We start from the raw sequence: 22486 nt of genomic DNA, 5'->3' as shown, positions 1-22486 counted from the left end.
AAATTTGACTTTCCTGGGAATCCAGACTTACATTAGTATACCATTTTGGGGTTACATTCATTTCCCTTGGAACAGAGCTGGGTTTTCTTCTTTCTCCTGAGTGATATTCCTTAGCTTTTTACAATTAATTGTCTTGGTGGTACATTTTCTCATGCCTTTTATCAAACAAGCTTTTTGTTTGTTTGTCTGTTTTGCATGGATAGGCTCTGGGAATCAAACCCAGGTCTCCAGCACAGCAGGCAAGAACTCTGCCACTGAGCCACTGTTGTCTTCCCTAGCAAACAGGTTTTAAAAGTGGATTATTAAAGATTTTTCCTCTAATGGAAATTCAGACATAGGCATAACACAGCAACAAGTCATTTTCAGGTCGTCTTGATAGAGAGCCATAAACTTCTGGGCATAAGGAATTTCTGACTACTTTCCCTGTCTTTTACAGACTGGAGACTGGTATTGTAATTGAGAATTCCATTGGAGGGCTATAATTCCCTATTTTTTAGCTTATATTTACTGTTGGTGTTTCTCATTTTTGTTCCCAAGATGAGGTTGCTCATCTATCCTGAGAGAAATCTAGGACAATGCTTCCAGGAATATTTTTTGCCCTCTAAGTTTACTGTTTCCTGACAGCAGGCCAGATGGTCACAGAAGAAAACTTACTCCTGGCTGGCTTGCCAAAACATGTGGCTGGATTTCAGTTTCCAAGTTCTTGGTCTTGCTGTGAGAAAGAATTCAAGGGCACAGCACAGCATAAAATAAGCAAACAGAAAGTTTATTGAATACATCTGTGAGAGAACATGTGGGCACTTCTGCAAGAAAGGAAGATGAAAGGTGAGAGGCCTCTTCTTTTTTAATGTAAGAGTGTATAGTTATAAATTTCACTCCAAGCACTGCCTTCACTGCATCCCACAGATTCTGATATGATGTGTTTTTCATCTTCATTCATCCCTTTTTGATTTCTTCTTTGACCCCTTTGTTGTTTAAGAGTATATTGTTTAATTTGTAAATTTTTCAGTTTTTCTTCTGTTATGGATTTCTAGCTTAATTTAATTTTTGGTCAGAAAAAATGCTTTGTATAATTTCAGTCTTCCTAGATTTATTAAAACCGGATTCATGGTCTTACATATGGTCTATTCTGGAGAATGATACGTGTGCACTTGAGAAGACTGTATATTCTGCTGATGTTGGGAGGAGTGCATGTGTCTAGGTCCAGTTGGTTTACAGTGTTGTTAAAGTCCTCTTTTTCCTTCTTGATCTTCTGTCTAGATAGTTTATCTGTTATGGGTAGTGGTGTATTAAAGTCTCTGAGTATTGTAGAGATACCTATATCTCCCTTCAATTCTGTCAGTGTTTGCTTCAATATTTGGAGGCTCTGTTGTAAGGTTTGTGTATGTTTACCACTGTTAAATGTTCTTGCTTGAGTGAACCTTTATCGATACATAATTTCTTCTTTTCTCTTATAGTTTTTTTTTTTTTTTTTTTTTTTTTTACTTAAAATCTATTTTGTCTGACAATAATATAGTCACCCCAGCTCTCTTTTGGTTACTGTTTGCATGGAATATCTTTTTCTGTCCTTATGGTTTCAACCTCTTGTGGTTTTGTATCTAAAATAGGTTTCTTGTAGACAGCATATAGGTGGATAGGTGGATGATTTTTTTTTTATCCAGTATTCCAGTGTCTGCCTTTTAAAAGGTGAGTTTAATTTATTTACATTTAAGGTAATTACTGATAAAGAAGAGTTTACACCTGCCATTTATCCATTTGCTTTCTGTATGTCTTAAATGTTTTTGTTCTTCAGTTACTCCATTACTACCTTTTATGCTTCTGTTTGATTTTTTTTTTCTACTGTAGTGTTGTACAGACCCATTTTAATTCCATTCTTCTGTACTTTTTGCTCTGTATTTAGGCATTTCTTAGTGGTTACCTTTGTGATTACAATTAACATCTTAAATTTAAAACAATCTTGTTGAGTAATTCTAACTTGGTTTCAGTGGTGTCCAAATTCTCATTTGTACTCATATATATCTCTGGCCTTTCTCCAGTAGAGAATGTCTTAATTTCTCTTTCATTTTTAAAGGATAATTTTGCTGGATACAGAATTCTTGGCTGACAGTTCTTTTATTTCAGGACTGTGGTGGTTAGATGCTGTATAGACCATAGAAACATATGTTCTTAAATCTAGTATCTTCCTGTGGGTGTAAACCCATGTATGTAGGGCCTTTTGATGAGGTTGCTTCAGTTAAGGTGTGACCCACCTCATTCAAGATGGGTCTTAATCGTCTTACTAGGAGTCCTTTATAAACAGAAGGAATACAGAGAGAAGGACAGCCATGGATACAAGAAACTGAAATCAGAGAAATCTAGAAGAGAAGGGAGAGACCAGCAAATGCTACCATGTGCCTTGCCATGTGGCAGAGGAGCCAGGAATTGCTGGCAGCTGATCTTTAGGAAAAAATTATTGCCTTGGTGATGATTTGATTTTGATATTTTTCCAGACTCTGTGCATAAGTGAATAAATTCTTCTTGCTTAAGCCAAATCATTTCATGGTATTTACTTGAAGCAGGCTAAGAAACTAAAACAAGGACTTTAAATATGTCATCCCACTGTCTTCTGGTCTCTGTGATTTCTAATGAAAATTTGGCTGTTAATCCTTTTGAGTTTCCATTTTTTTGATGTGTCATTTCTCTCTCACTCTTTTCAAATTCCTCTCTTTGTCTTCGAGGTTGATTATTTGACTATAGTGTATCTTTATGTATATCTCTTTGAGCTTATCCTGCTTGGAGTTTGTTAAGCCTCTTGGATGTGTACATTCATTTCTTTCATTAAATTTAGAAAGTTTGGGGCCATTATTTCTTCAAATACTTTTTTGGCCCCTTTCTCTCTTTTTTCTTCTGGGGCTCCTGGGGTACGCAAGTTATGGTATGTTTGATGGTTTCCCGCAGGTTCCTCAGGTTCTCTTCATTGTTGTTTTTTTTAATTTTGCTTCTTTTTGTTTGTTTTTTCTTTCTTCATTGTTTTTTTTCTAGTTCTTTTTTTTTCCTTCCACTGCACAATGGATAATGTTCAGCTGTGTTATCTTCAAGTTAGCTGGTCCTTTGCTGCTCAGATTAGCTTTTTAAAAAATAAATAAATAACCCAAGACTTTCTAGGCATAGGAGAGAAAGGTACAGAAAGATTTCTAGTAACAACGACATAAATTTTGGGGAAAAAGATATTACATTAAATATTGTATAATGACAGTGAAGAGCAAAATATCCCTTGTTTTGCCCTTGGGCAACCAAGAAAAGCGGAATAGTTTTCTATCCCCCAAAATAAGAAAGGTTTGCTGGTAAAAAGTTAATTAATACTTTTATTAGATCTGTACAAATCATGGAAATAAATTCCTTTTTTAGAGCAAGGAAAAATCCAATCAAACCTGCTTTTGAACCCCTCTGTTGAATTTTCCATTGGTATTTTTATACTTCTCAGTGCTAGGATTTCTGTTTTGTTCTTTTAAATAATTTTTATCTTTTGATTTTTTTCAGTCAATGTTTTCCTGATTTCCGTTAGTTCTTTGTTAGTGTTTTCCTGCTCACTAAACCTCTTAAGACAGTTTATTTAACATCTTTGACTAATATATTTCCAGTATATAAGTTTTCTCAGGAATGGTTTCTATTAAATTATTTTTTCTGTGAATGTTCCATACTTTCCTGTTTCTTTGTATGTTTTGTTTTGTTTCATTTTTGAGAACTGGCTATTCTAAGTATGTAGTAATTCTGGAAATCAAATTCTCCAGTTTCTCAGGGATTTATGATTTTTCCTTGTGGAGTAGCACTGTCAGATTGTCTCTTTTCCCAACTATTTTTGCTCTCAAGTGGGAAAGAGTAAAAAAGAGATTCTGTCTCTTTAAACACCCTCCATAGTCTGCTGCATCAGCTTGTGAGGGTTGAAACAGTGCCCCCTTTATCTGTTAGACCCTCAGCTATCAAAAGCAGGGATCAGCAATCAGACCATATTCCCCTAGTTTTGGGAGGACATGGTCCTTATTGACCACCCTGTCACCAGCAAGCTGTACTGCAAATGCAGCCTGCAATCCCCATAGTCCTAGTGCCTCCTAGAACTAGGTCCTCAGTTAGTCTACTCTCAGCTTCCAACTATGTGTAGTCCAACTTTTTACATGATCCTACCAGTTACTGGTTCCACTGGCATCTGCTTAAGGTAAGCTTATCTCAGCTGTGAATCTCTGTATTTGCCTTGTTTCTCCAGATTTTGGTGTGGTAACTTAACATGACTTTACTTTTTGTGGGATCTAAGAAGATTGATTTTTAGTCTATTCAGCTGTTTGTTCTTGTGACTACAGGAGTGACGACTTCCAAGTTCTTTTCATTTCTGAGCTGAAACCAGAGGTTGTTTCTGTCACCTTATGGTCTTTTTCCTTTCAGTCCTTCAGACTAAGTAATTTCTATTATCTATTCTAATAATTGATGTTAAGTATCAATTCCAGCATTCAAACCTATCATCTCTATGCCTGTCTTTTTTTTTTAATTTTTAAATTTTTTTTTAAAATACCAGAAAACACCAAACAAATGCAAACATTCTTATTTTGATCATTCCGTTCTACATATATAATCAGTAATTCACAATATCATCACATAGTTGCATATTCATCATCATGATCATTTCTTAGAACTTTTTTTATGCCTGTCTTTTGATCACTGTGGTAGAGTACCTTCTTTCTTTTGTTAAATTAAATTGTGTCATATCATATCAAGTTATATTATACATTACATATATTACTGATTGTTACATCTCACAGTGATGTAAATGATACACCATTATCAAATAAATTTGAAAATCCGATAGAAAAATGTATAAAGCCTTGAACAGATAAATATGTCTATTTATCTATTCTTGCTAATAAGCATTTACAAAGTTCTCACTTTATTAGTTATGACAAAAATATAAATTAAAATTACAATAAAATACCATGGCACACCTGTACCAGAATGGCTATAAGTAAAAGAAGTCATCAAGTGATGGTTAGTATATGAATCAATTAGAACTCATTCACTGCTGATGGGAATATAAACTGGTACAACCATTTTGAAAAACTGTTTGGAAATATTTACTAAAACTGAATATTTGTGTACCTGAAGACCCAGCCCTCCCAAATTCCAGAAATATACCCACTGAATTGAGTACATATGTTCATCAAAAGATATATACTAGAATGTTTATAGCAGCACTGTTTAAAATAGCCCCAAACTGGAAAGAATTCAAATATCCATCATCATTAAAATGCATATATTATGGTATATTCATGTATTAGTATGTTATACTTGCAGGGAGGGGGGTATTAACTGGAAGAGGTTAGGTGAGGGACTTCTAGGATGCTGGTAATGTTTTGCTTCACTATGTGGTTCTGATTACATAGATGTAAATTTGTGAAAACCCATCAAGCTGCATACATATGTGTATTTTTCTGAGTGTATATTATATTTCAGTGAAAACCTAAAGGATAAAAATAGAGAAACTTTTCTTACTTCGATCTTTTTGGCCCATGATATTAATTTATGTCAAAAGTCTGGGTTTAAGTATGCAACAAATTGAAACTAAAATGTGTCTGGGAGATTCTTTTGAGTATTCAGATATAATTGCAACTAAGTCCAAAGTTTTTAGTTTAATTCACAGAGAAACCCCCTGATACATATTGAACCAATAATGGTGCCACCTCTTGCATTCTTAGGTTCTCACCATTAACAACAGCTTCCTGACCTAAGTAATTTCCTTTCAGACTCTGGCCACTTATCTCTGCCTTTCCTTTAGTAAAAATAGCAAAGCTAACTAGTGAGCATGTTATTTTAAACATGTAGCAGCCTATTTTTAGTTCTGGCATTTAAAGTTTTAGCTAGTTTGGCAGTATTATAATGAGGATTACAGAGTGAAGCTCACTTTTGATGGTCTAGTCCCCTGTTCTGTATGGTGCTTTTTCATCTACAATTGGCACTATTCTTATTAAAGAAGAAAATGTGATGAAAATAAGCCACTAGGGGAGTACAAAATAGATGTGATAGAGAAGTGTAGTGGACAAGTTGATAGGATAGACTTTATAGAATGTCTAGTCCAAGTTTTCCCAGTGTGTAGTCCCCTAACCACCTACATCAGAATCTTTCCAGACTTGGGAAATTACAATTTCTAGAGATATGGCAGAGGAATCTATAATTTGGAGAGATTGCAAAGTGATTCCAATGAGCACTACAGTTTAGTTTTTCATTATTTTGAAAACCATATAATGATACAGTCACTATTACTCATTTTTTAGATAACAGAAATGACCTGGCCAGATTGATGAGTGGCTTGACCAAGGCCACACAGCTAATTACTAGCAGAATCAGAACTAGAACCTAAGGTTGACTGGAGAGCTATAAAGCGAAGGATGAGGATTTGCTTATGTAGGATTCTGAGTTTCCCCAGTTTATCTAGAGAGAGCAGGTCTGTTTCTCTTTGCTTTACATGTTGGGGGTTCTCTGTTCTGTTCTTTTCTTTTCTGAGAGGACGGTTGTATAATCATTGCTCTGGATTTTCTTATAGTTATAGCAATAGATGACTAATTTATTGGTGCATTAATTTATCCAACAGGCATACATTAAGCACTGCAGTATGAGCTAGGGATATAAGTACAGCTATAGCTCTCCAGTGTCTTATCTCTAGTAATGAGATAGATCTTTCAACCCTCCAGTAAGGCAATAAACTAGAGTTGGAATAAGATATTTGTTAGGAACTCAGAGGTGGCCCCTTTTAATTTGGCTTAGAGGTATCAGGGAAAACTTATAAACTAATATACCTTTTGGAAAATCAGACAAAAAGGGGATATTTTAAGATTTCTATTTTATTTTGAGCTAGGTGATATAAATGATGTGCTATACATTCCTGTCTTAAACTAGTAGTTGTAAAACAGCCTGTAACAGGATACATATATGCCTTTAGTGAGAAGTATGCGTTTTTAGATAATAGGCAAAGTACAATACAGATGTATGACAAGTGAGGTAGAAAATTATCTACTAAAGTATCTGAGAAATACAAAGTAGATAAGAATAGGACATCCTTAAGTTCAAATCCCAGCTCTAGCATATGGGTAAATATTCTCCTTATCTATAAAATTGGCAAAATAGTAGTTCTTACCTAAAAGAGTTGTTGCAAGAATTAGAGATAATCTATGTGAAGTATCTGACATATAATAATCACTCATTATGCAATAAGTATTATTTGCTTCTATAGGTTAGATTAATAACTAGAATCTAGCTCACTATATTTCCTTTTCAAAACTAATTTGGCTTATCAAAGTGCAAAAAGCCTAAAAATAATGAATGGTTATTGCATTTGTTGATAAATTTGGTTATGCTATCTCATATAATATATGTAAATAATATATCAGAAAAGTATATGTAGCCTTTGACTTAGATATATTGATCTAGTACAGATAAAGAGATGGAGTTTGTTGGGGAAAAAGAAATCAAACTAGTTTCACATCATGGAGTTTCACATTTTTACCTTTCAATCCATTATTTGGTATCATGTTGCTATAGTATGAAAAGATGAAGTTCTGTAGTAGGTTGGTTCATTCATTCAGAGGAAGATATAGGGTATGGCCCTGGAAGTATATATGAAGGTTGAGAAGGTAAAGTGTAGATGAAACTAGATAGTTGGGTGGGATGGTTCTACACTTGTGAAGTTACCTAGAAGTTTAGGGGTAGAAAATGACTGTGAACCAGGTGCCAAAGTCTTTGATGAATAAGATGACAGTGTCTGAGGTCAGTAAAAACAGAAACAAGAGTATAGAGTAATATAGGCCACTGTTTTCTAAACATTAATGTCCTTCGTTAATCACTTGGAAGAGTTTATTAAAATTCAGATTTTGATTCAGTAGGTCTGGAATGGGGCCCAAGATTCTATATTTACAATAAGCTTCTAGGTGATGCTGAAGTTTCTGGTCCATGGATCACACTTTGAGTTGCAAAGATATAGGTCTGTGGTTCTCAAATTTAGCTGCACATTTAGACTTTCCTGGTAGTTTGATATTTAGGTCCCTTGCTCAGATATTCTGATCTAATTGATGTGGAGTGTGGACCAGACTTTGAGATTTTTAAAAGCTCCCAGGTAATTCTAATGTACAATGAAGTTTTGAGAACCGTTGATATAGGCTGATTAGGCCAGAAGATGAGGTGAGGCATAGTATAAAAGTGGCAGTGGGAAATGGTAACAAGAGGAGGAGACTGCAAAGGAAGTGTGGATGGGAGGATGTGAGGGGCCTGGGTAGTAGCTGAGGAGGACAGGGATGAGAATCACAACTGGACTGATTTCTCATCCCCAGGGATGAGGCTGGGATTAGAGGCCCTCTGTGAGAGCCACTTAGCAGTCATTGCTTGACCTTTGAATGGAATATTATTGAGCAGGTCTGCTTGTATCTCAAAAGAAAACTGTTCTCAGCCTTCCTTTTTTTGGCGTCTGGATTTGTTTTTAAGGCCTGATGGATCAGATTAGTTTGGGTATCAAGAGCTCTTTCCTCCAGGAACTGGTTGTTAGTAACTGTTGAACACTGGCTTGTGATGTGTATGAAGTAATCTATTGTAATATATTTTTTCCAGATATTATTATAAAAACAAATGACAGGATATAACAGCTATGGCTGAACTTTCACTACTTTGAAGACATGAATTTGAAGTATAACTCCATAAAGCAGAATGTCTACCTGAAATTATATGAAATTAAAAGTTAAAAATTCTCTGGTTATTTGTGATATATCTGTGTGTTGAAATTGTATTGAAGTTCTTTTCATTTAATTTTAATCAGTTATAAAGGAAATATTCTTTTTTATGCTTTTAAAAATGTGTATGTTTGTATTGTAAAATAAGAACCAATAGCTGATATTAGAACACTAAAATAGGTTATTGTAATTTACAAAAAGCCAACACCAGGGTCTATGTCTGTATAACTTCCTTTGGTTGTTTTTTACCCAAAATTTATCCTTTGTATGGATTAAATGTAGTAAAGTTGTTGAAGCACTAAAAATGAAAATTCTTATATTACAAGCTATTTTTAACAGAACTTAATTGAAACCACATGAGTGAGAGACCTAATTCTAGGCCCACCTGAAAGAAACTCTATACTCAAAGATTGTTGAGGCAGGGAATGTGTAATACATACAAGCAATCATATATTAATTATTTCTTACATTACCTCATCCCAAAACAACCTTTTTTAGCTAACACTGGTAATCTGAGGAAGTTGTTTTTTTTTGGTAATGAAATTTGTTGCAGAATCCTGACAATGCCCTTCCTAAAAAGCAGCAATCCTGTTGTCAGTGAAATTATACAATTGTGTAACTCTTGTCAAGATTTCACTCTGATGGCTTTCCTAATGTTATTATATAGAAAAATATGTAAACACAAGTCAGATTTTTAAAGCTGCTTCAATATGAAAGGACATTGTGAAATTTCCTGAATTAATTTGATGGTATATACTTAAAAATAGTATTCATTTTTAAATAGGAGTGCTATAAAGATATTCTTATAAATGATTTGACAAGGCCTTAAACCACTAACAAAGTTATTTATAATTTCTGTTTCATATTTTCATCTGGAGGTGAAATAAGGTAAAGTTGTGAGGAAATGTAGAAGAGATTGTTAATGATAGAGGCTAGAATGAAATTTAGACCTGAATTCTAAATCTGTACTCATCTAAGTCAGCAACTCTTGTGGTGCTTTAAAAAGTAGAAACGTGATAAATAGTTGGGGACCAAGAATGAAATAAAGAACTATTCTTTGCCTTCAAGGAGTTTATAATCAAAGGAGGAAGGTAAAGAATGAAAATGAATTATTTGATAGTTTCTAATCAGGTGGTAGGTTCCTGTGAGAAAGAATAATACCTGAATTTTGCATTGGGCCTTGTAGGTGGGAGGAAACAAGCTCATAAGGAAGTAAATATTTTGCCAGGGTGATGTAACTTAGAAAGTGACTGAACCAGGATATAAAGGTGGGACTATTTGAGTTCAGTATTTTTGTTTTATAGACTCGAGCACTCAGAAGGAATAGTAATGGGTAGAAGAGGAAGGAATTGAAATTGGGTTGGGGTGAGGGGCATAGCCTCAATTATGGTATAAAGGAAGGAAAGCAGAAAATTGCTGGCTTGCAGACATGAGACGTCCGAAGAGAATTCCTGTTGACAAATCACAGGAGAAGATTGTACTCTTAGCCTACTATCTGTGGGCAGGCCTCAGGGGTCTTTCAGTGCCCTTCCTTGGAAGAACATGAAAAAAAGGAGTTTATCTCTTTCTTGATCATAGTTTTAATCATATTCACAAAGTGGCCTATGATCTAAAAAAGGTTAACCACAGAACTGGACCCCATTACTTCAGCACATAACAAATTATACATTTTAAAACATTTAAAATTAATTTTCAAATTATGCCTCATGAAAAAAATAACCTCAGGCCGTAAGTTTCCAGAAAATCCAGTTAAAAAATGCATGAGAGGCCAGTTGTTGATTTCATTTCCATTTAAAAATTTTCAACTGGCATTTCTCATGGTTTGTTCAGTTATGAATAATCTTTCTATCTCATATTGTATATACAGAACATGTTTTTATGAAGGATGTGATGCAAAGATTTTCCAGATAAAAGTTATCTTCAGTCTTTCCTTCTCTGCTATTGTTTTCCAATCAGCATTTAAAAATGTGTAATTTTCCTCCATCTTAAATTCTCTCTTGACTCCATGTCCTTACAGCTACCCAATTACTATTCATCAGTTTACATGCATGCTTCTTAAAGAGAGTGCTTTCTGCTTTCTCACCCCTCAATTCTTATCCCTCCCCTCTACCTTCTGGGAAATACATGGGCACACTCCGCAGCCATCTTTGATACTTCATCTACACCTCTCCTTTTCCCCTTTTGCTTGTTTGCATGCAGGTGTTTTGTTATGTTTCCACTCTTGTTTGTTTGCGTACAGGTGTTTGGAAAGGTTTCTGTTTCACAAGAGACCACAGGCAGCTGGGGAGACGTTTAAAAAATCTTAAGCAGCTCCCGCTACTTCACATCTCTGATGTGAAGCTAGGTGTGAGGAACTGCCGAGCAGGTAGTCTCCCCAAGGGACCAGCCACAATCGGTCCCACATCTCCAACATGAAGTAAGGCAAGTGGAGCTGCCATCCACCAACCCTGACTTGAGCAGTTGGCCTCCCCAGGGGACCAGTCACAGTGGGATCTCTTCCTCTGCTTTCTGAACCCTTTGTACAGTTTAAGTAATAATGCAGTCATTTGCTGGGAGTCTCTGCTGTGCCCAAGCCTGGGTTCCCATAGCTATACAGCAGCTCACTCCATATTTTCTTCCTGGAAGCCTTCAGTGAGGAATAATCTCTATGATGCATTACTCTTTAGGCTTTAAATTTATCTCTAGTTCTTTCTTTTCCACCTTTTCTGAAGGCTCCTTTCCCTCTGCCCAGCCTTTAAATGTTGATGTTTCCTGGGATTCTGTCCTAGGGCCTCTTCTTATGACACAAACTCTCCCTGGGTGATCTCTTCTATTCCTTTGGCTTTAGATACCATCTCTATACAGTTGACCCATAATCTTTGTTTCTAATAGTGATGGATACTGGTAGTAGATGTTTGTGGTGGCTTCCCCTTCATCTATTCCCCTCTAACTCCATCCTAATTAGACCATGAATTTCCAAGTCGTATTATTTAGGTGGAATTGATCCCACCCTTAAGTTCCAGGGGTCAGCTTTTAATGACTTAAGTTAATTAACAGAGCCCTCCCAATTCTGGCATAGTGATTGGTTCAGGGATACATTCAAGACCTAAAATGATTCAATTGGATTAAATCTTACAGTTTCCACTGGGAATGCTGGGACACAGAACTTTTCCTTTACCTCTTGGATTTTTATCTGAAAGAATATATGCTGGAAGCTCCTGGCAGCCATCTTGTGTCACAGAGAGAGGCCTTGTCTGGAAATGGAGTTTATACAGAAAAATAAGAGCTGAGATGGAGAAACTAGACCTTTGATACCATTACCGTTGTACCCAGAGCCAGCTGTTCCTGAACTGTCCATCTAATTTACATCCAATTATGGGAACTAATCAATTTCCTTCTTTGCTTATGCTAGTTTAGTTTGGGTTTTTTGTTATACCCAACATAGGACATCCTGACTGACTCAACCAAGACCTTTCAAGAATTCTAGGTCTCAGTAGCCAAATACTTATCACCACACTGGCCCTCATGGGCATCTCAAACTCAACATGTCCCAAACTGAACTTATCTTCCCCCCTGATGAAGCTCCTCCTCTTCTGTTTCAGTATTTGATATCTATATCTACTTATTATATGAGCCAGAAATTTGACCATCATCCATAGTTCCTCCTTTTTTCCTACCTATCATAGTCAATCACAAAATCCTGTTGATTTTAAATCCTAAATAGGCCTCAGTATTGTTCACTCTAGTCCTATGGCCACTCTCTGAGTTCAGACAACTACAATTTCTTTCCCTGATCAGTCATAAGAGTCTCCTCACTAGTGTCTCAACCTCTATACTGGACCCTACTGTCAGCTTTCCACATTGCAACCAGAGGAAGCTTTCTAAAATGTTCATCTGATCATGTCAGTTTTTCTGCTTAAAAGCCCTCAATAGCTCTCCAATGTCCTCTGGATAAAGTCTAACCTTTTAAATGTACTTTACATACTTTTCTTAATCCATCTCAATTTTACTGATTATTTATAGGTCCCCGAATTTTTGTTTTCTCTTGCCTCTCAGTTTTTTTTTTTTTAACATGGGCAGGCACCGGGAATCGAACCCAGGTCCTCTGGCATGGCAGGCAAGCATTCTTGCTTGCTGAGCCACCATGGCCCGCCCTTGCCTCTCAGTCTTGCATGTGGTGTTTTCATCTGTCTGAAATACTCTTTCTCTGTCCCTTATCTTCTTTTCTTTACCTTCTCCTATTTTTGTTTTTAATCTCTGTTTTCTCCTTCCATCAGGAAGCCCTCCTTAATGTCCCAAAAGGTTAACTGTCTTTCCTTGTATTCCTGTGGCATCATATAATTGCCCTCATTGAAGCATGTGTCACAGTGAACCATAATTGCCTGTCAAATTCTGTTTTCTTCCCTAGATTGTAAACTTAAGTACAGAAACTGGGTCTCATTTGACATTGTATTTCTAGGTTTTAGCACTGCTGTCGTGTACATATTAAGAGTTTGATAAATATTTGTTGAAAGAATGCCTGTTGTAGAAGTATGTCATTATATAAAGGACCTTCTTTTATATACTTTCGGTGTAATTTATGTTTTGGGGAGGGGCGTGGACAGGCTCTAGGAACTAAACCCAGGTCTCTGGCATGGCAGGAGAGAATTCTGCCACTGAGCCACCATTTCACTGCCCTTCTAATGTAATTTAAGGGAAGGATTTCAAACCAATAGTTTATAATTATACTGAAGTTAAAAGTTTGATGCCTTCATAGCACTTAGAACAATAGAACAATAGAAAAAATACTTAGAAATAAGAAATTTATTCATTTCTTAAGGACAAGGACTATATTTGTCTTGTTCACAGTTGTATTTTCAGAAACATGGAATATAATAGGTTCTTGATGGTGCCCTCTTTATCAGATTACTTCTAGTAGCATACAGAATTCTCTAATATCTCCCATGTTGGGGTGGGGTGTGGGGAAGAGAGAGAGAAGCAATTTTCCAGTCTTCTCTCCATCCACATTTCTCTGCTCCCCATTTCAACGAAACAGTTGTCTACACTGCTTTAACACTTCCTCTCTGCTCTTTCTTTTTGCATACTTAAAGGTTTTTTTTCCCCACACTGCTCCATTGAAACTGCTCTTGTCAAGGTCATTACAGATGTCCATATTGACCAATATAATGGAAACTTCTTAAACTTTCATCACAGTTGACTCCTGTCTCCTTGTTGGGACACTTCTTGCTTTTGTCTTACTGCTGCTCCTTCTCATTCTTCTTTGCTGGATCCTTCTTTTCCAGACTTGTAAATGTTGTCCTCCCTGGGTCTTAGTCCTTTGCCCTTTTATGTATCTATATGTAATCTCATACATTCCATTATTTTAAATTCTATGAGCTGATGCCTTCCAAATTTATCTCTTCAATCTTGGCTTCTTTCCATATATTTTACTCAGAAATCTCTGTATAGATGCCTGATAGGCAATTCAAATTTAACATTTCCAAACTTAAATGCTTGCTTTTCCTTTTCAAACCTATTTTCCCTGGTGTTTCCATCAGGATATAACTTCTACTTGGTTGCTCAAGGCAAAATCCTAGGAGTCATTTTTATTTTTCTTTTCTTTGATCCTATTAGAAGTGCGTAAGGGACACTTTATTTTAGTACTCACTAATCATGAGACAGCTTTATTTCTCCAAAATAACCTCAGTTAACCACCATAAATCTCACCTAAAATACATATGCGCCTCCCATATGGGCGTCTCTGCTTCCATTCTTACTCTTTAATAATCCCTTGTCCACAGAATAACCAGAGTAATCCTCTAAAATCATAAGTTGTATCATGTCCTTATTTGTTTTAAACTTCTGCAGTAGCTCCCATCATGCTTAATAAAACTCCTTTCTATGGCTTAGAAGGCCCTACATTCTTTGCTCCCTAGTATCGTTGCAACCTCATCTCAACCATCTCCCCCTCTCTCAAAGTATACTCTAACCCCTTCTCTTCTTCTAAGAGGTCAAACCCTTTCTTGCCTCAGGGTCTTTGGGCTTTTTCTTCTCTCTGTCACAGTGTTCTTCACCAATTTCTTCTTATGGCTATTTCCTTTTCATTCTTTAGACCTAAGCTAAAATCCCACATCTTTGGAGAGGCCTTCTCTGACTACCCTAAGTTTGGCCTCTTCCAGTTGTTTGCTATAATCTTGTTTCATAGCGTCTACCACTACTTGCAAACATCTTGTTTATTTATGCTGTATACTTTCACTAAGATCTAAGTTCTGGAGAGTAGGGACTGTGTCTTGTTCAGCACTTTGTAACCAAAGTCTACAAACATGTCTGAGACCATGGAAGAATTCAAGAAATATTTCATGAATAACTGTTTATGTTTTCAGGTGCTTCAAATTACTACCATTCCCTTGTGTTCTAGTTTGCTAGCTGCCGGAATGTAATATACCAGAAATGAATGACTTTTAAAAAGAGAAATTTATTAAGTTGCAAGTTTACATGTTCTACGGCTGTGAAAATGTTCAAATTAAAGAAAGGCTATAGAAATGTCCAATCTAAGCCATCCAGGGAAAGATACCTTGGTTCAGAAAGGCCATTGATGTTCAGGGTTTCTCTCTCAACTGGAAAAGCACAAGATGAACATGGTGATGTCTTCTTGTTTCATGAAGCTCCCATGGGGGCATTTTCCTTCATCATCTCTAGAGGTGCTAGCAGCATGGGCTCTGTGACTTCTTGGTTCTTAAGCTTTCTCCAACATGTTTCCTCTTTTAAAGGATTCCAGTAAACTAATCAAGACCCACCTGAAATGGGTGGAGTCACATCTCCCTCAAATCAAAGGTTAATATCATCAATTGGGTGAGTCATATCTTTGTGGAGATAATCTAACCAAGTTTCCAACCTACAGTGCTGAATACAGATAAAAAGAAATGGCTGCCTCCACAAAATGGATCAGGATTAAAACATGGCTTTTCTACAGCACATAATTCTTTCAAACTGGCACACCTTGTTACATACAAATAAATGTTATATAGCAACAACATAACAGATACAACAAAACTAACAGTAACAGTTAAAGAGTTTTTAAAACTGTGGTAACCTGAGTTCATTAAAGTGCTACCCAGGTAGTTCTTGAGCATTCTGATCTTGAATATCTTGTTCTGAGATGTTATCAATGGAATTTCAGTTGTGTCAGGATAACTTGGCACAAAGGTTTATTAGCATGGTGGTGAAGGGAACAAGATTCCAGTTTTATTGCTACCTCTTCCTTTACTTGGTAACCTGCAAATGGCTATGAAGAGTGTCCCTGTTTTTTATGTTATAAGGAGGGTAATCCTAGAAACAGATTTACAGATACCAATAGGGAGTTAGGGTTTTGAGGAGACCAAATTTTCTACTCTTGAATGAAAATGTAAGCTTCTTGTCTGATCTTTCTAATCGAACAGTTCCACGTGCATAAAACATAATATTAATAGATACTCTTTATTTCTCACAATTCTTCCTTCAGTTTACAGGCTGCATATAAGGCACCTCAGCTTCTTTGTGGAAAGAGGTAGGACTAAGTGAAAGAAAAATAATATATACCAATACTGAACTTGAAAGTGTTTTCAGTTAAATTTATATATTAGGTATACTTAAGTGCTCTTTTATTACAAATTTGTGTCATTTTAGAGCTCTATGATTCTGTGATGTGAGTATTATGCTGGGGAAATGTGATAGCAAGTAAATTTAGTTTTGATCCACACCTTCAAGTATAAAACTGAAACTACAGAAATAAAGTTATTTTATGATTAGTGAGTACTAAAAGTGTCTCTTATGCAAGCAGTAATATTATTTCCCTTACAATTAGTATCTATAATTATCCATGAAGTAATTTCTTCCCAAGATGAAAGCACCCAAGATTATTGTATTTGGAAATTTTCTTCTGAGGGGGCCTAGGACTACTCTGTGCCAGCCATGAGTCCTCAGTGTTTTTGGTCCTATATATACAGGCTTGAGCCTGTTACCACTTATATGCATTTAATGTAGTGTAAAATCAAAATAATTTTGACTTTGTAGTGTAAAATCAAAGTAATTCCTAAATGATTCATTAAATGACACATAGGATATTCAGTTTTTCACTTTTTAAAATTATATCGACTTCCAGTTTTTGTCTATAAAATAATCTCATTCCATGGATAAGCATTTTGTGAGATGTATTCATAGTTTGCTTTGCCCTATTAGAAGTCTTTCAGTGTTTGGCACTAGAGTCTAGAGGATTAGCTGAAGTTTATAGGTAATAGAATCCTGCTATTTTTGAGCCATGTATTGCCCAGTAACTTCTGGAGCTTGGGCAATACACAGAGGACCTTTGAATGAGTTTTAACCTAAGCACTTCAAATATCACCTCCTTACAGAGACCATCTCCACTTCCTTATTAATTTCACAAAAGTTGTCACTATTTGTAATTACCCTGTTTACTTATTTACTGTCTCTCCTTGAAAGAATGCTGTTTTTGTTTACTTTGGCGCCCCAATGTCTAGAATGGGCAGGTAAACGTTTGTGGAATGAACACTGATTTCTTAAAAATCTATAGTGCTTTAAAAAATTCTTGCAACATTGAAATTCAACATGCTGACTACTGGCAAATTCTCAAAGATATAAATTCTATTACTTTCTTTTATTTTTTCTATATGTCATGGCGACTTCTTTGAAGCTTAAACTCTAGTTGTAAATTAGTGGGGAATTGGTAGCTGCTTAAAGAAAATTAGACTTGTATGCCTAGTTCAATAAAATCCTGAAAGTATTTTTATCCAGCCTTCAAACCATATACCAATCATTTCCTAACAACATCCACATTTCTCAGACAATTGTATCCCACGGAACAAAATTCCTCAATCTTGTAGGTGGATGGGCGAATGGGCAAGGTACCCACTTATCTAAGATTAATTTGATCTGAACCCTTTATTTTGGCTTCCTGGGTTTAATAAGAACGTAAGGTTATTTGTGAATTTGTGAGCAACCGTTTTTTGGTCCTATATAGAGCGATTTTTCTCTTTCAAGCCCCCTTGGTTACAAATTCCACGCGTTCCTCTCTTCCTCTGTCTCTAGACCTTAAGATATTGGGTCTTAATTAAAATTCCAAATCATTAACGTTAAGGGTGTCTGTACATCTGTGTCTTCTGTAAGCTTCCTGACAGTCGTTGGTGTCACTTCTGATTTTGTTGGTTACCAAGGAAACCGAGCCTAACTCCCGAGCCTCCCACCGCCAGCTCTTCCAAGGGATTAATTCCCGGGTTCAGGATTCCAAGTGCTAGCCGGAAATTCCGATTGCCTCTGTCCTCAGTCCCTAGCCAAGGCCATCTCTGCTAGGAATCATGGGTGTGGTGGGGGGTCCCCGGAGGGTCCGCCGTCAGCATCAGCGCTGTCTGGCTCCAAACCCAAACCTCACGCGGGGCCATCTACGGGCGGGCCTACGACCCGGGTTCAAAGCCCAGCCCTAGCTGCGAGGCACCTTCTCTGCTCCAGGGGCTGCAGGACTCAGTAAAGGGCCTGATGGAGGTGCGAAGCCGCAGAACCCCGGAAGGGGTCGGTAGGGGAGAGTCGATTGTGGGTGGTGCCACAAGCACTTCTTTTTGTAGACGGTACGGGATGCCAAGGGCTTTTACCCCAAGGTCCCAGGAGGTGTCCCCGCCCACCCTGCGGTAACTTCATCGTCAACAGTCTCACACGGGAAATCCGGGTCCTTCGTGCGTCCCCCCACGGCTCCTCTAACCACCCTCTACCCACCTTCCTTCTCCTCCGTGCACGTCCCACCCCGTGCGCTGCCACGTGATGTGACGCACCCGCCAGCCTATGGGTACTAGCTCCGCTCCCCGCCTCCGCCTTGCCCCTGCTCCGCGCGCCGCCACGTGAGGTGGCTCACCGCCAGCCAATGAGCGCGGGCCTTGCCTCGGGCCCCGCCCCGCGCGCCGTGGCCGTTTGAAGTGACTAATTTCTGTCATATGACTGAGGCGCGGATGGGGGTGGTGGGGTGGCTCTAGGAGCCGGGCCCTAGCAAACGCCCTGTGGAGCGACCCTGGCCTGGCGGTGGCCAGCATGGCCCCTACGCTGTTCCAGAAGCTGTTCAGCAAGAGGAGCGGGCTGGGCGCGCCCGGCCGAGACGCTCGGGACCCGGATTGCGCATTCAGGTAGGGCGCTGTGGGCCCGCGGGTTGGGGGGCGCGGAACCCGTGGCCTTGTGGACTCACTCTCCTGGGGCGCCGGGGCCTTCCGCGCCTAGGCCCGAGCGGCGGGGCTGCGTCGGAACCTGGCCAGCGTTCGAGAGCGGCCGAGCAGCTGCGGACTTGGCGCTCGAGGGTTGGAGCGAGGCACCCTTCACCCCCACAGCCTTTGCTCCTTTCCCTTTCTCCGGGCTGGTTTGTTTACATCGCGTCGGGCAGCCACGCGCTGCTCTGCTCCTCCGGAAGAAGCCCCGCGGCCTGGCGCGGTGGAGTCTGCGCGCGTTAAGGGCGGCGAAGAGTTGGGCACAGATTGGACTGGACCTCAGCCCCGTCCTCCGGACCGACAAGTTTCCCCTCCTCCCCACGATCAGTCGCCCTTCGCGTGCTGGCGTCCAGCATGGGTGGTTCTGTGGAGGGAGCAGCATGGTTTGCCCAATCTAAGAGTGTGGAGAAGGCTGGAGTAGAGAGTAGACAAGGTGCCGTTCTTTGAGGTTTCTTGGACACTAAAACTGGAGGTGTGTTGTTACTGGGCCGAGCGACCTCACTGTTATCGAAGGAGAAGCATGAAACCCAAGAGTACAGGGTTGCTACAGATCAGACTAAAGCATGGCTGAGTCAGGTGAAGTATGGCCGAAAGAATTGGCCATAGAATCTCCCCTCCTTAAAATTCTTATTAGGAAGGAGTATCTTAAAATTGAAAAGGGTAGCAAAATATTTTGTGGTTTTACAGGATTTGATGTTTTTTTGGTTGCAATACCTGTTGCTGGCAGAATAACTTTTAGAATTGTAAGACGTAAATCTGGATTCAAGATAAAATTTAGTCACAAAATTCCGTTTGAAGAAGAGGTTTTGTTTTCCAAACAGCCTTCATACGTTGCCCTTTGGAAACTTGTAATATAACTAGGCTAAATGTCATCACTCAGACCTAGTAGGATAGCAGAGAGCCTGGTTGAAATAGGAAAACATGACAGTCTAATTTCGCAGCATTTAAAAGCATGAAATGATATATCACAGTGGTTTAAAGCTTGATATTCTGCAGGTTACGTTAGTAAACATTCAGCAAATCCGTGTGGAATTGAAGTAATACTTGGAAAGACATTTAACTGACTTTTGAGGAAGTTGAGCATCGTGGGAAAATGCTTAGTAAAAATAAACAGTTTTCTAGGTATTGTTTTTTTTTTCACTGGGAAATAAATGTCTAGATATGCTCATCTAATAAACCTTCTTTAAGCTATTTTTTATTGCTTTCCTTTGAAAAGTGAAAGTGCAGTCTGGATAATAATTACATTGAGGCATCCAGTAACTGAAGAAACAATAGGAAGTAGGCTGTGGAGAGATATTAAAAAAGTCTGACATTTGAATAGACAGTTGATTTTTTTGGGGGGGGGGGGGCAAAGATTGACCTTTTGTACCCAAATTCCCAAGATTCTGAAGTTACTCATGTGAAAAAATTTTTTTTCATGTCTCTTTTTTAAAATGTATAGTCTGCTGTGTGGTTGTGTAGTATTACCTTACAGTTGCCAAAGCACTTTCTCATCAGTTATCTTATTTGATATTTCATAGCCCTGTCAGATAGGGCAAATAGTAGTATAGATATGGTTCATTCTCCAGTGGAAGTAAGAATTAAGTGTAAGCCCAGTAATTGTAATAAATATAAAACTGATTGCTACAGAAATAAAATACATGCAACTGTATTAATGAGAAAATGAAGACTGTTTAATTCAACTGGTAAATTGCAAGTGTAATCAATTCATGTCTTTTTTCCCCCAACAGCGTCATTGAAGTATATTGCATACACGATTGACCCATTTTAACATATACCAAGTTCCATGAGTCTTGGTATATGTTTATGGTTGTGTACCACCGCCCCAGTCAAGTTTTAGAACACTTTCTGTCACCCAAAAAGTACCCTCATGCCCTTTACAGTCAGTCCCCAATTCCCCTCACCTGGGACGATCACTGATCTGCTTTCTGTCATTATAGTTTTGACATTTTTATAAATGTATTCGTATTGTATATAGTCTTTCTTGACCGGTTTATTTTTATTTAGCATAATTTTGAAATTCATCTGTGTTGTAGCAGTATTATTTTTTTCATTTCATTGCTGAGTAGTATTTCATTGTATGAATATATTACATTTTGTTTATCCTTTTGTTAGTTGATGGACATTTGGGTTGTTTCCAGATTTGGGCTATTATGAATAATGCTGCTGTGAATATTTGTATTTAAGTCTTTATGCACAGACATATGCTTTCATTTTTCTTGGGCTGATACCTAGAAGTGCAGTTGCTGCCAGGTGTTATAGTTGAGTGTATGTTTAATTTATTAAGCAATTGCCAAACTCTTCCAAAGTAGTGTACCATTTTGCATTCGCACAGCAATATATGAAGGTTACAGTTGCTTTACATCCTCTTCAATATTTGGTATCATGAGCCTCTTTGATTATAGCCATTCTAGTGGTCCTATAGTGGTATATCATTTTTAATTTGCATTTCATTAATGACTAATGATGTTCAGCATCTTTTCCTGTTACCCAGGTGTTTGAGTAGACTAAAATTTGGTGTTCGTTCCCGTATACTGTGGTTTCCCTTCTAGAATCCTTTTTTGGATTTATTTTGTTTTAGTTAGCTTAAGTTAAATCAGACTTGGGCAGACTTATTCATTGACAACTAACTGTAGCTCAACCTTTAAGAAGGTAAGTCCTAGAGTAACTGATTTAAAAGAGCCAGTGGTGATAAGCCACAATAGAACTCTGAAGTAGAAGTCTTTTGAGAAAGAGTCTTTAGCAATTTCTCAATAAAGCCCTTTCATGGTTGCTCTTGGAAAAGATTTGTCAAGTACAAACCCTCTATCCTCCGGTCTTCACTCATAAGAAAACCCCTTTACCCTAGAGATTTGTGTCTGTCTTATCTAAGCTTGAGCCAGAGATGAGTTTGAAGGCTGTCACAGGGAGGATATTCTTTCAGTCATTTAAGACTTAAAACAGTGATTTGTATTCATCTAAAGAATTTGGGAAAGGGGGTGCTTTCTAGGAGAAGACGTAGCTTTGTTACCTCTCTCAGGTCACTTTACAGAGGAAGTAAGAATTAAACATTAGCCTATAAGTATGTATATGAATGATTGCTTTAAAAAATAAAACTCTAATGTGTTGAAGAACGTTGTTTCACAGTTAAATGTCTGTAGGATATAATTCATGTTTGGTTCAAAAAACTTTCTATATTTATGTTTTATTCCTAATACAGTGAATGGTTACTCTCATTATCTGTAGCATTTGTAACCTGTTGTAACAACTTTTAATTGTTGTATTTATCTTTACTCTTACCTTCTTCCCAAACTACCCAACATTTCATCCTTTAAACAAAATGCAAATTCTGATCCTGATCAGCAGGAAAATGGTATAGAATTTAATATCTCTATTACAAGGTTATTTTAAGGATTCAAAGTGATAAGTCATGTAAAGGGCTTAGCACAAGGTTTTCAGGAACCAGAAATTATTGTTAATATGATGATGTCACTCTTTTAGCAAAATCATTCGGTTTTGGGGCCCAAATTCCTTCCAGTGGATCTGCATGGTGTGCTAGTATGCTCACTCTCT

At 37.8% G+C, this 22486-nt stretch overlaps 2 protein-coding genes across 10 annotated transcripts in view; both read left to right on the top strand.

Moving 5' to 3' along the window:
• LOC143664910 (meiosis-specific kinetochore protein-like) overlaps positions 1-8775 on the top strand; it is a 150817-nt gene extending 142042 nt beyond the window's left edge. For 2 of the 5 annotated variants that reach the window (XR_013166669.1, XR_013166668.1), the window contains 2 exons: positions 625-825; positions 8620-8722. Coding sequence is in view for 1 of the 5 variants with exons in the window: in XM_077138355.1 (XP_076994470.1) it covers positions 8620-8651 (32 nt within the window). In the remaining 4 variants the exon portion in view is untranslated. Of the gene's footprint in view, positions 1-624; positions 826-8619 lie in introns of those variants that run through there. The other 3 variants (XR_013166673.1, XR_013166672.1, XM_077138355.1) reach the window with 3 other exon arrangements.
• Positions 8776-18645: 9870 nt separating this feature from the next.
• FNIP1 (folliculin interacting protein 1) overlaps positions 18646-22486 on the top strand; it is a 170099-nt gene continuing 166258 nt past the window's right edge. For 3 of the 5 annotated variants that reach the window (XM_077138342.1, XM_077138344.1, XM_077138343.1), the window contains exon 1: positions 18647-18859. In XM_077138342.1, the coding sequence (XP_076994457.1) occupies positions 18768-18859 (92 nt within the window). In that variant the 5' untranslated portion in view covers positions 18647-18767. Of the gene's footprint in view, positions 18860-22486 lie in introns of all 5 variants that reach the window. The other 2 variants (XM_077138346.1, XM_077138345.1) reach the window with 2 other exon arrangements.

Source organism: Tamandua tetradactyla, chromosome 20, assembly GCF_023851605.1.
Source record: "Tamandua tetradactyla isolate mTamTet1 chromosome 20, mTamTet1.pri, whole genome shotgun sequence".
Classification (NCBI taxonomy): Eukaryota; Metazoa; Chordata; class Mammalia; order Pilosa; family Myrmecophagidae; genus Tamandua; species Tamandua tetradactyla.
Note: the sequence above shows the minus strand (reverse complement) of the source record. Positions and strands in the feature narration are given on the sequence as shown.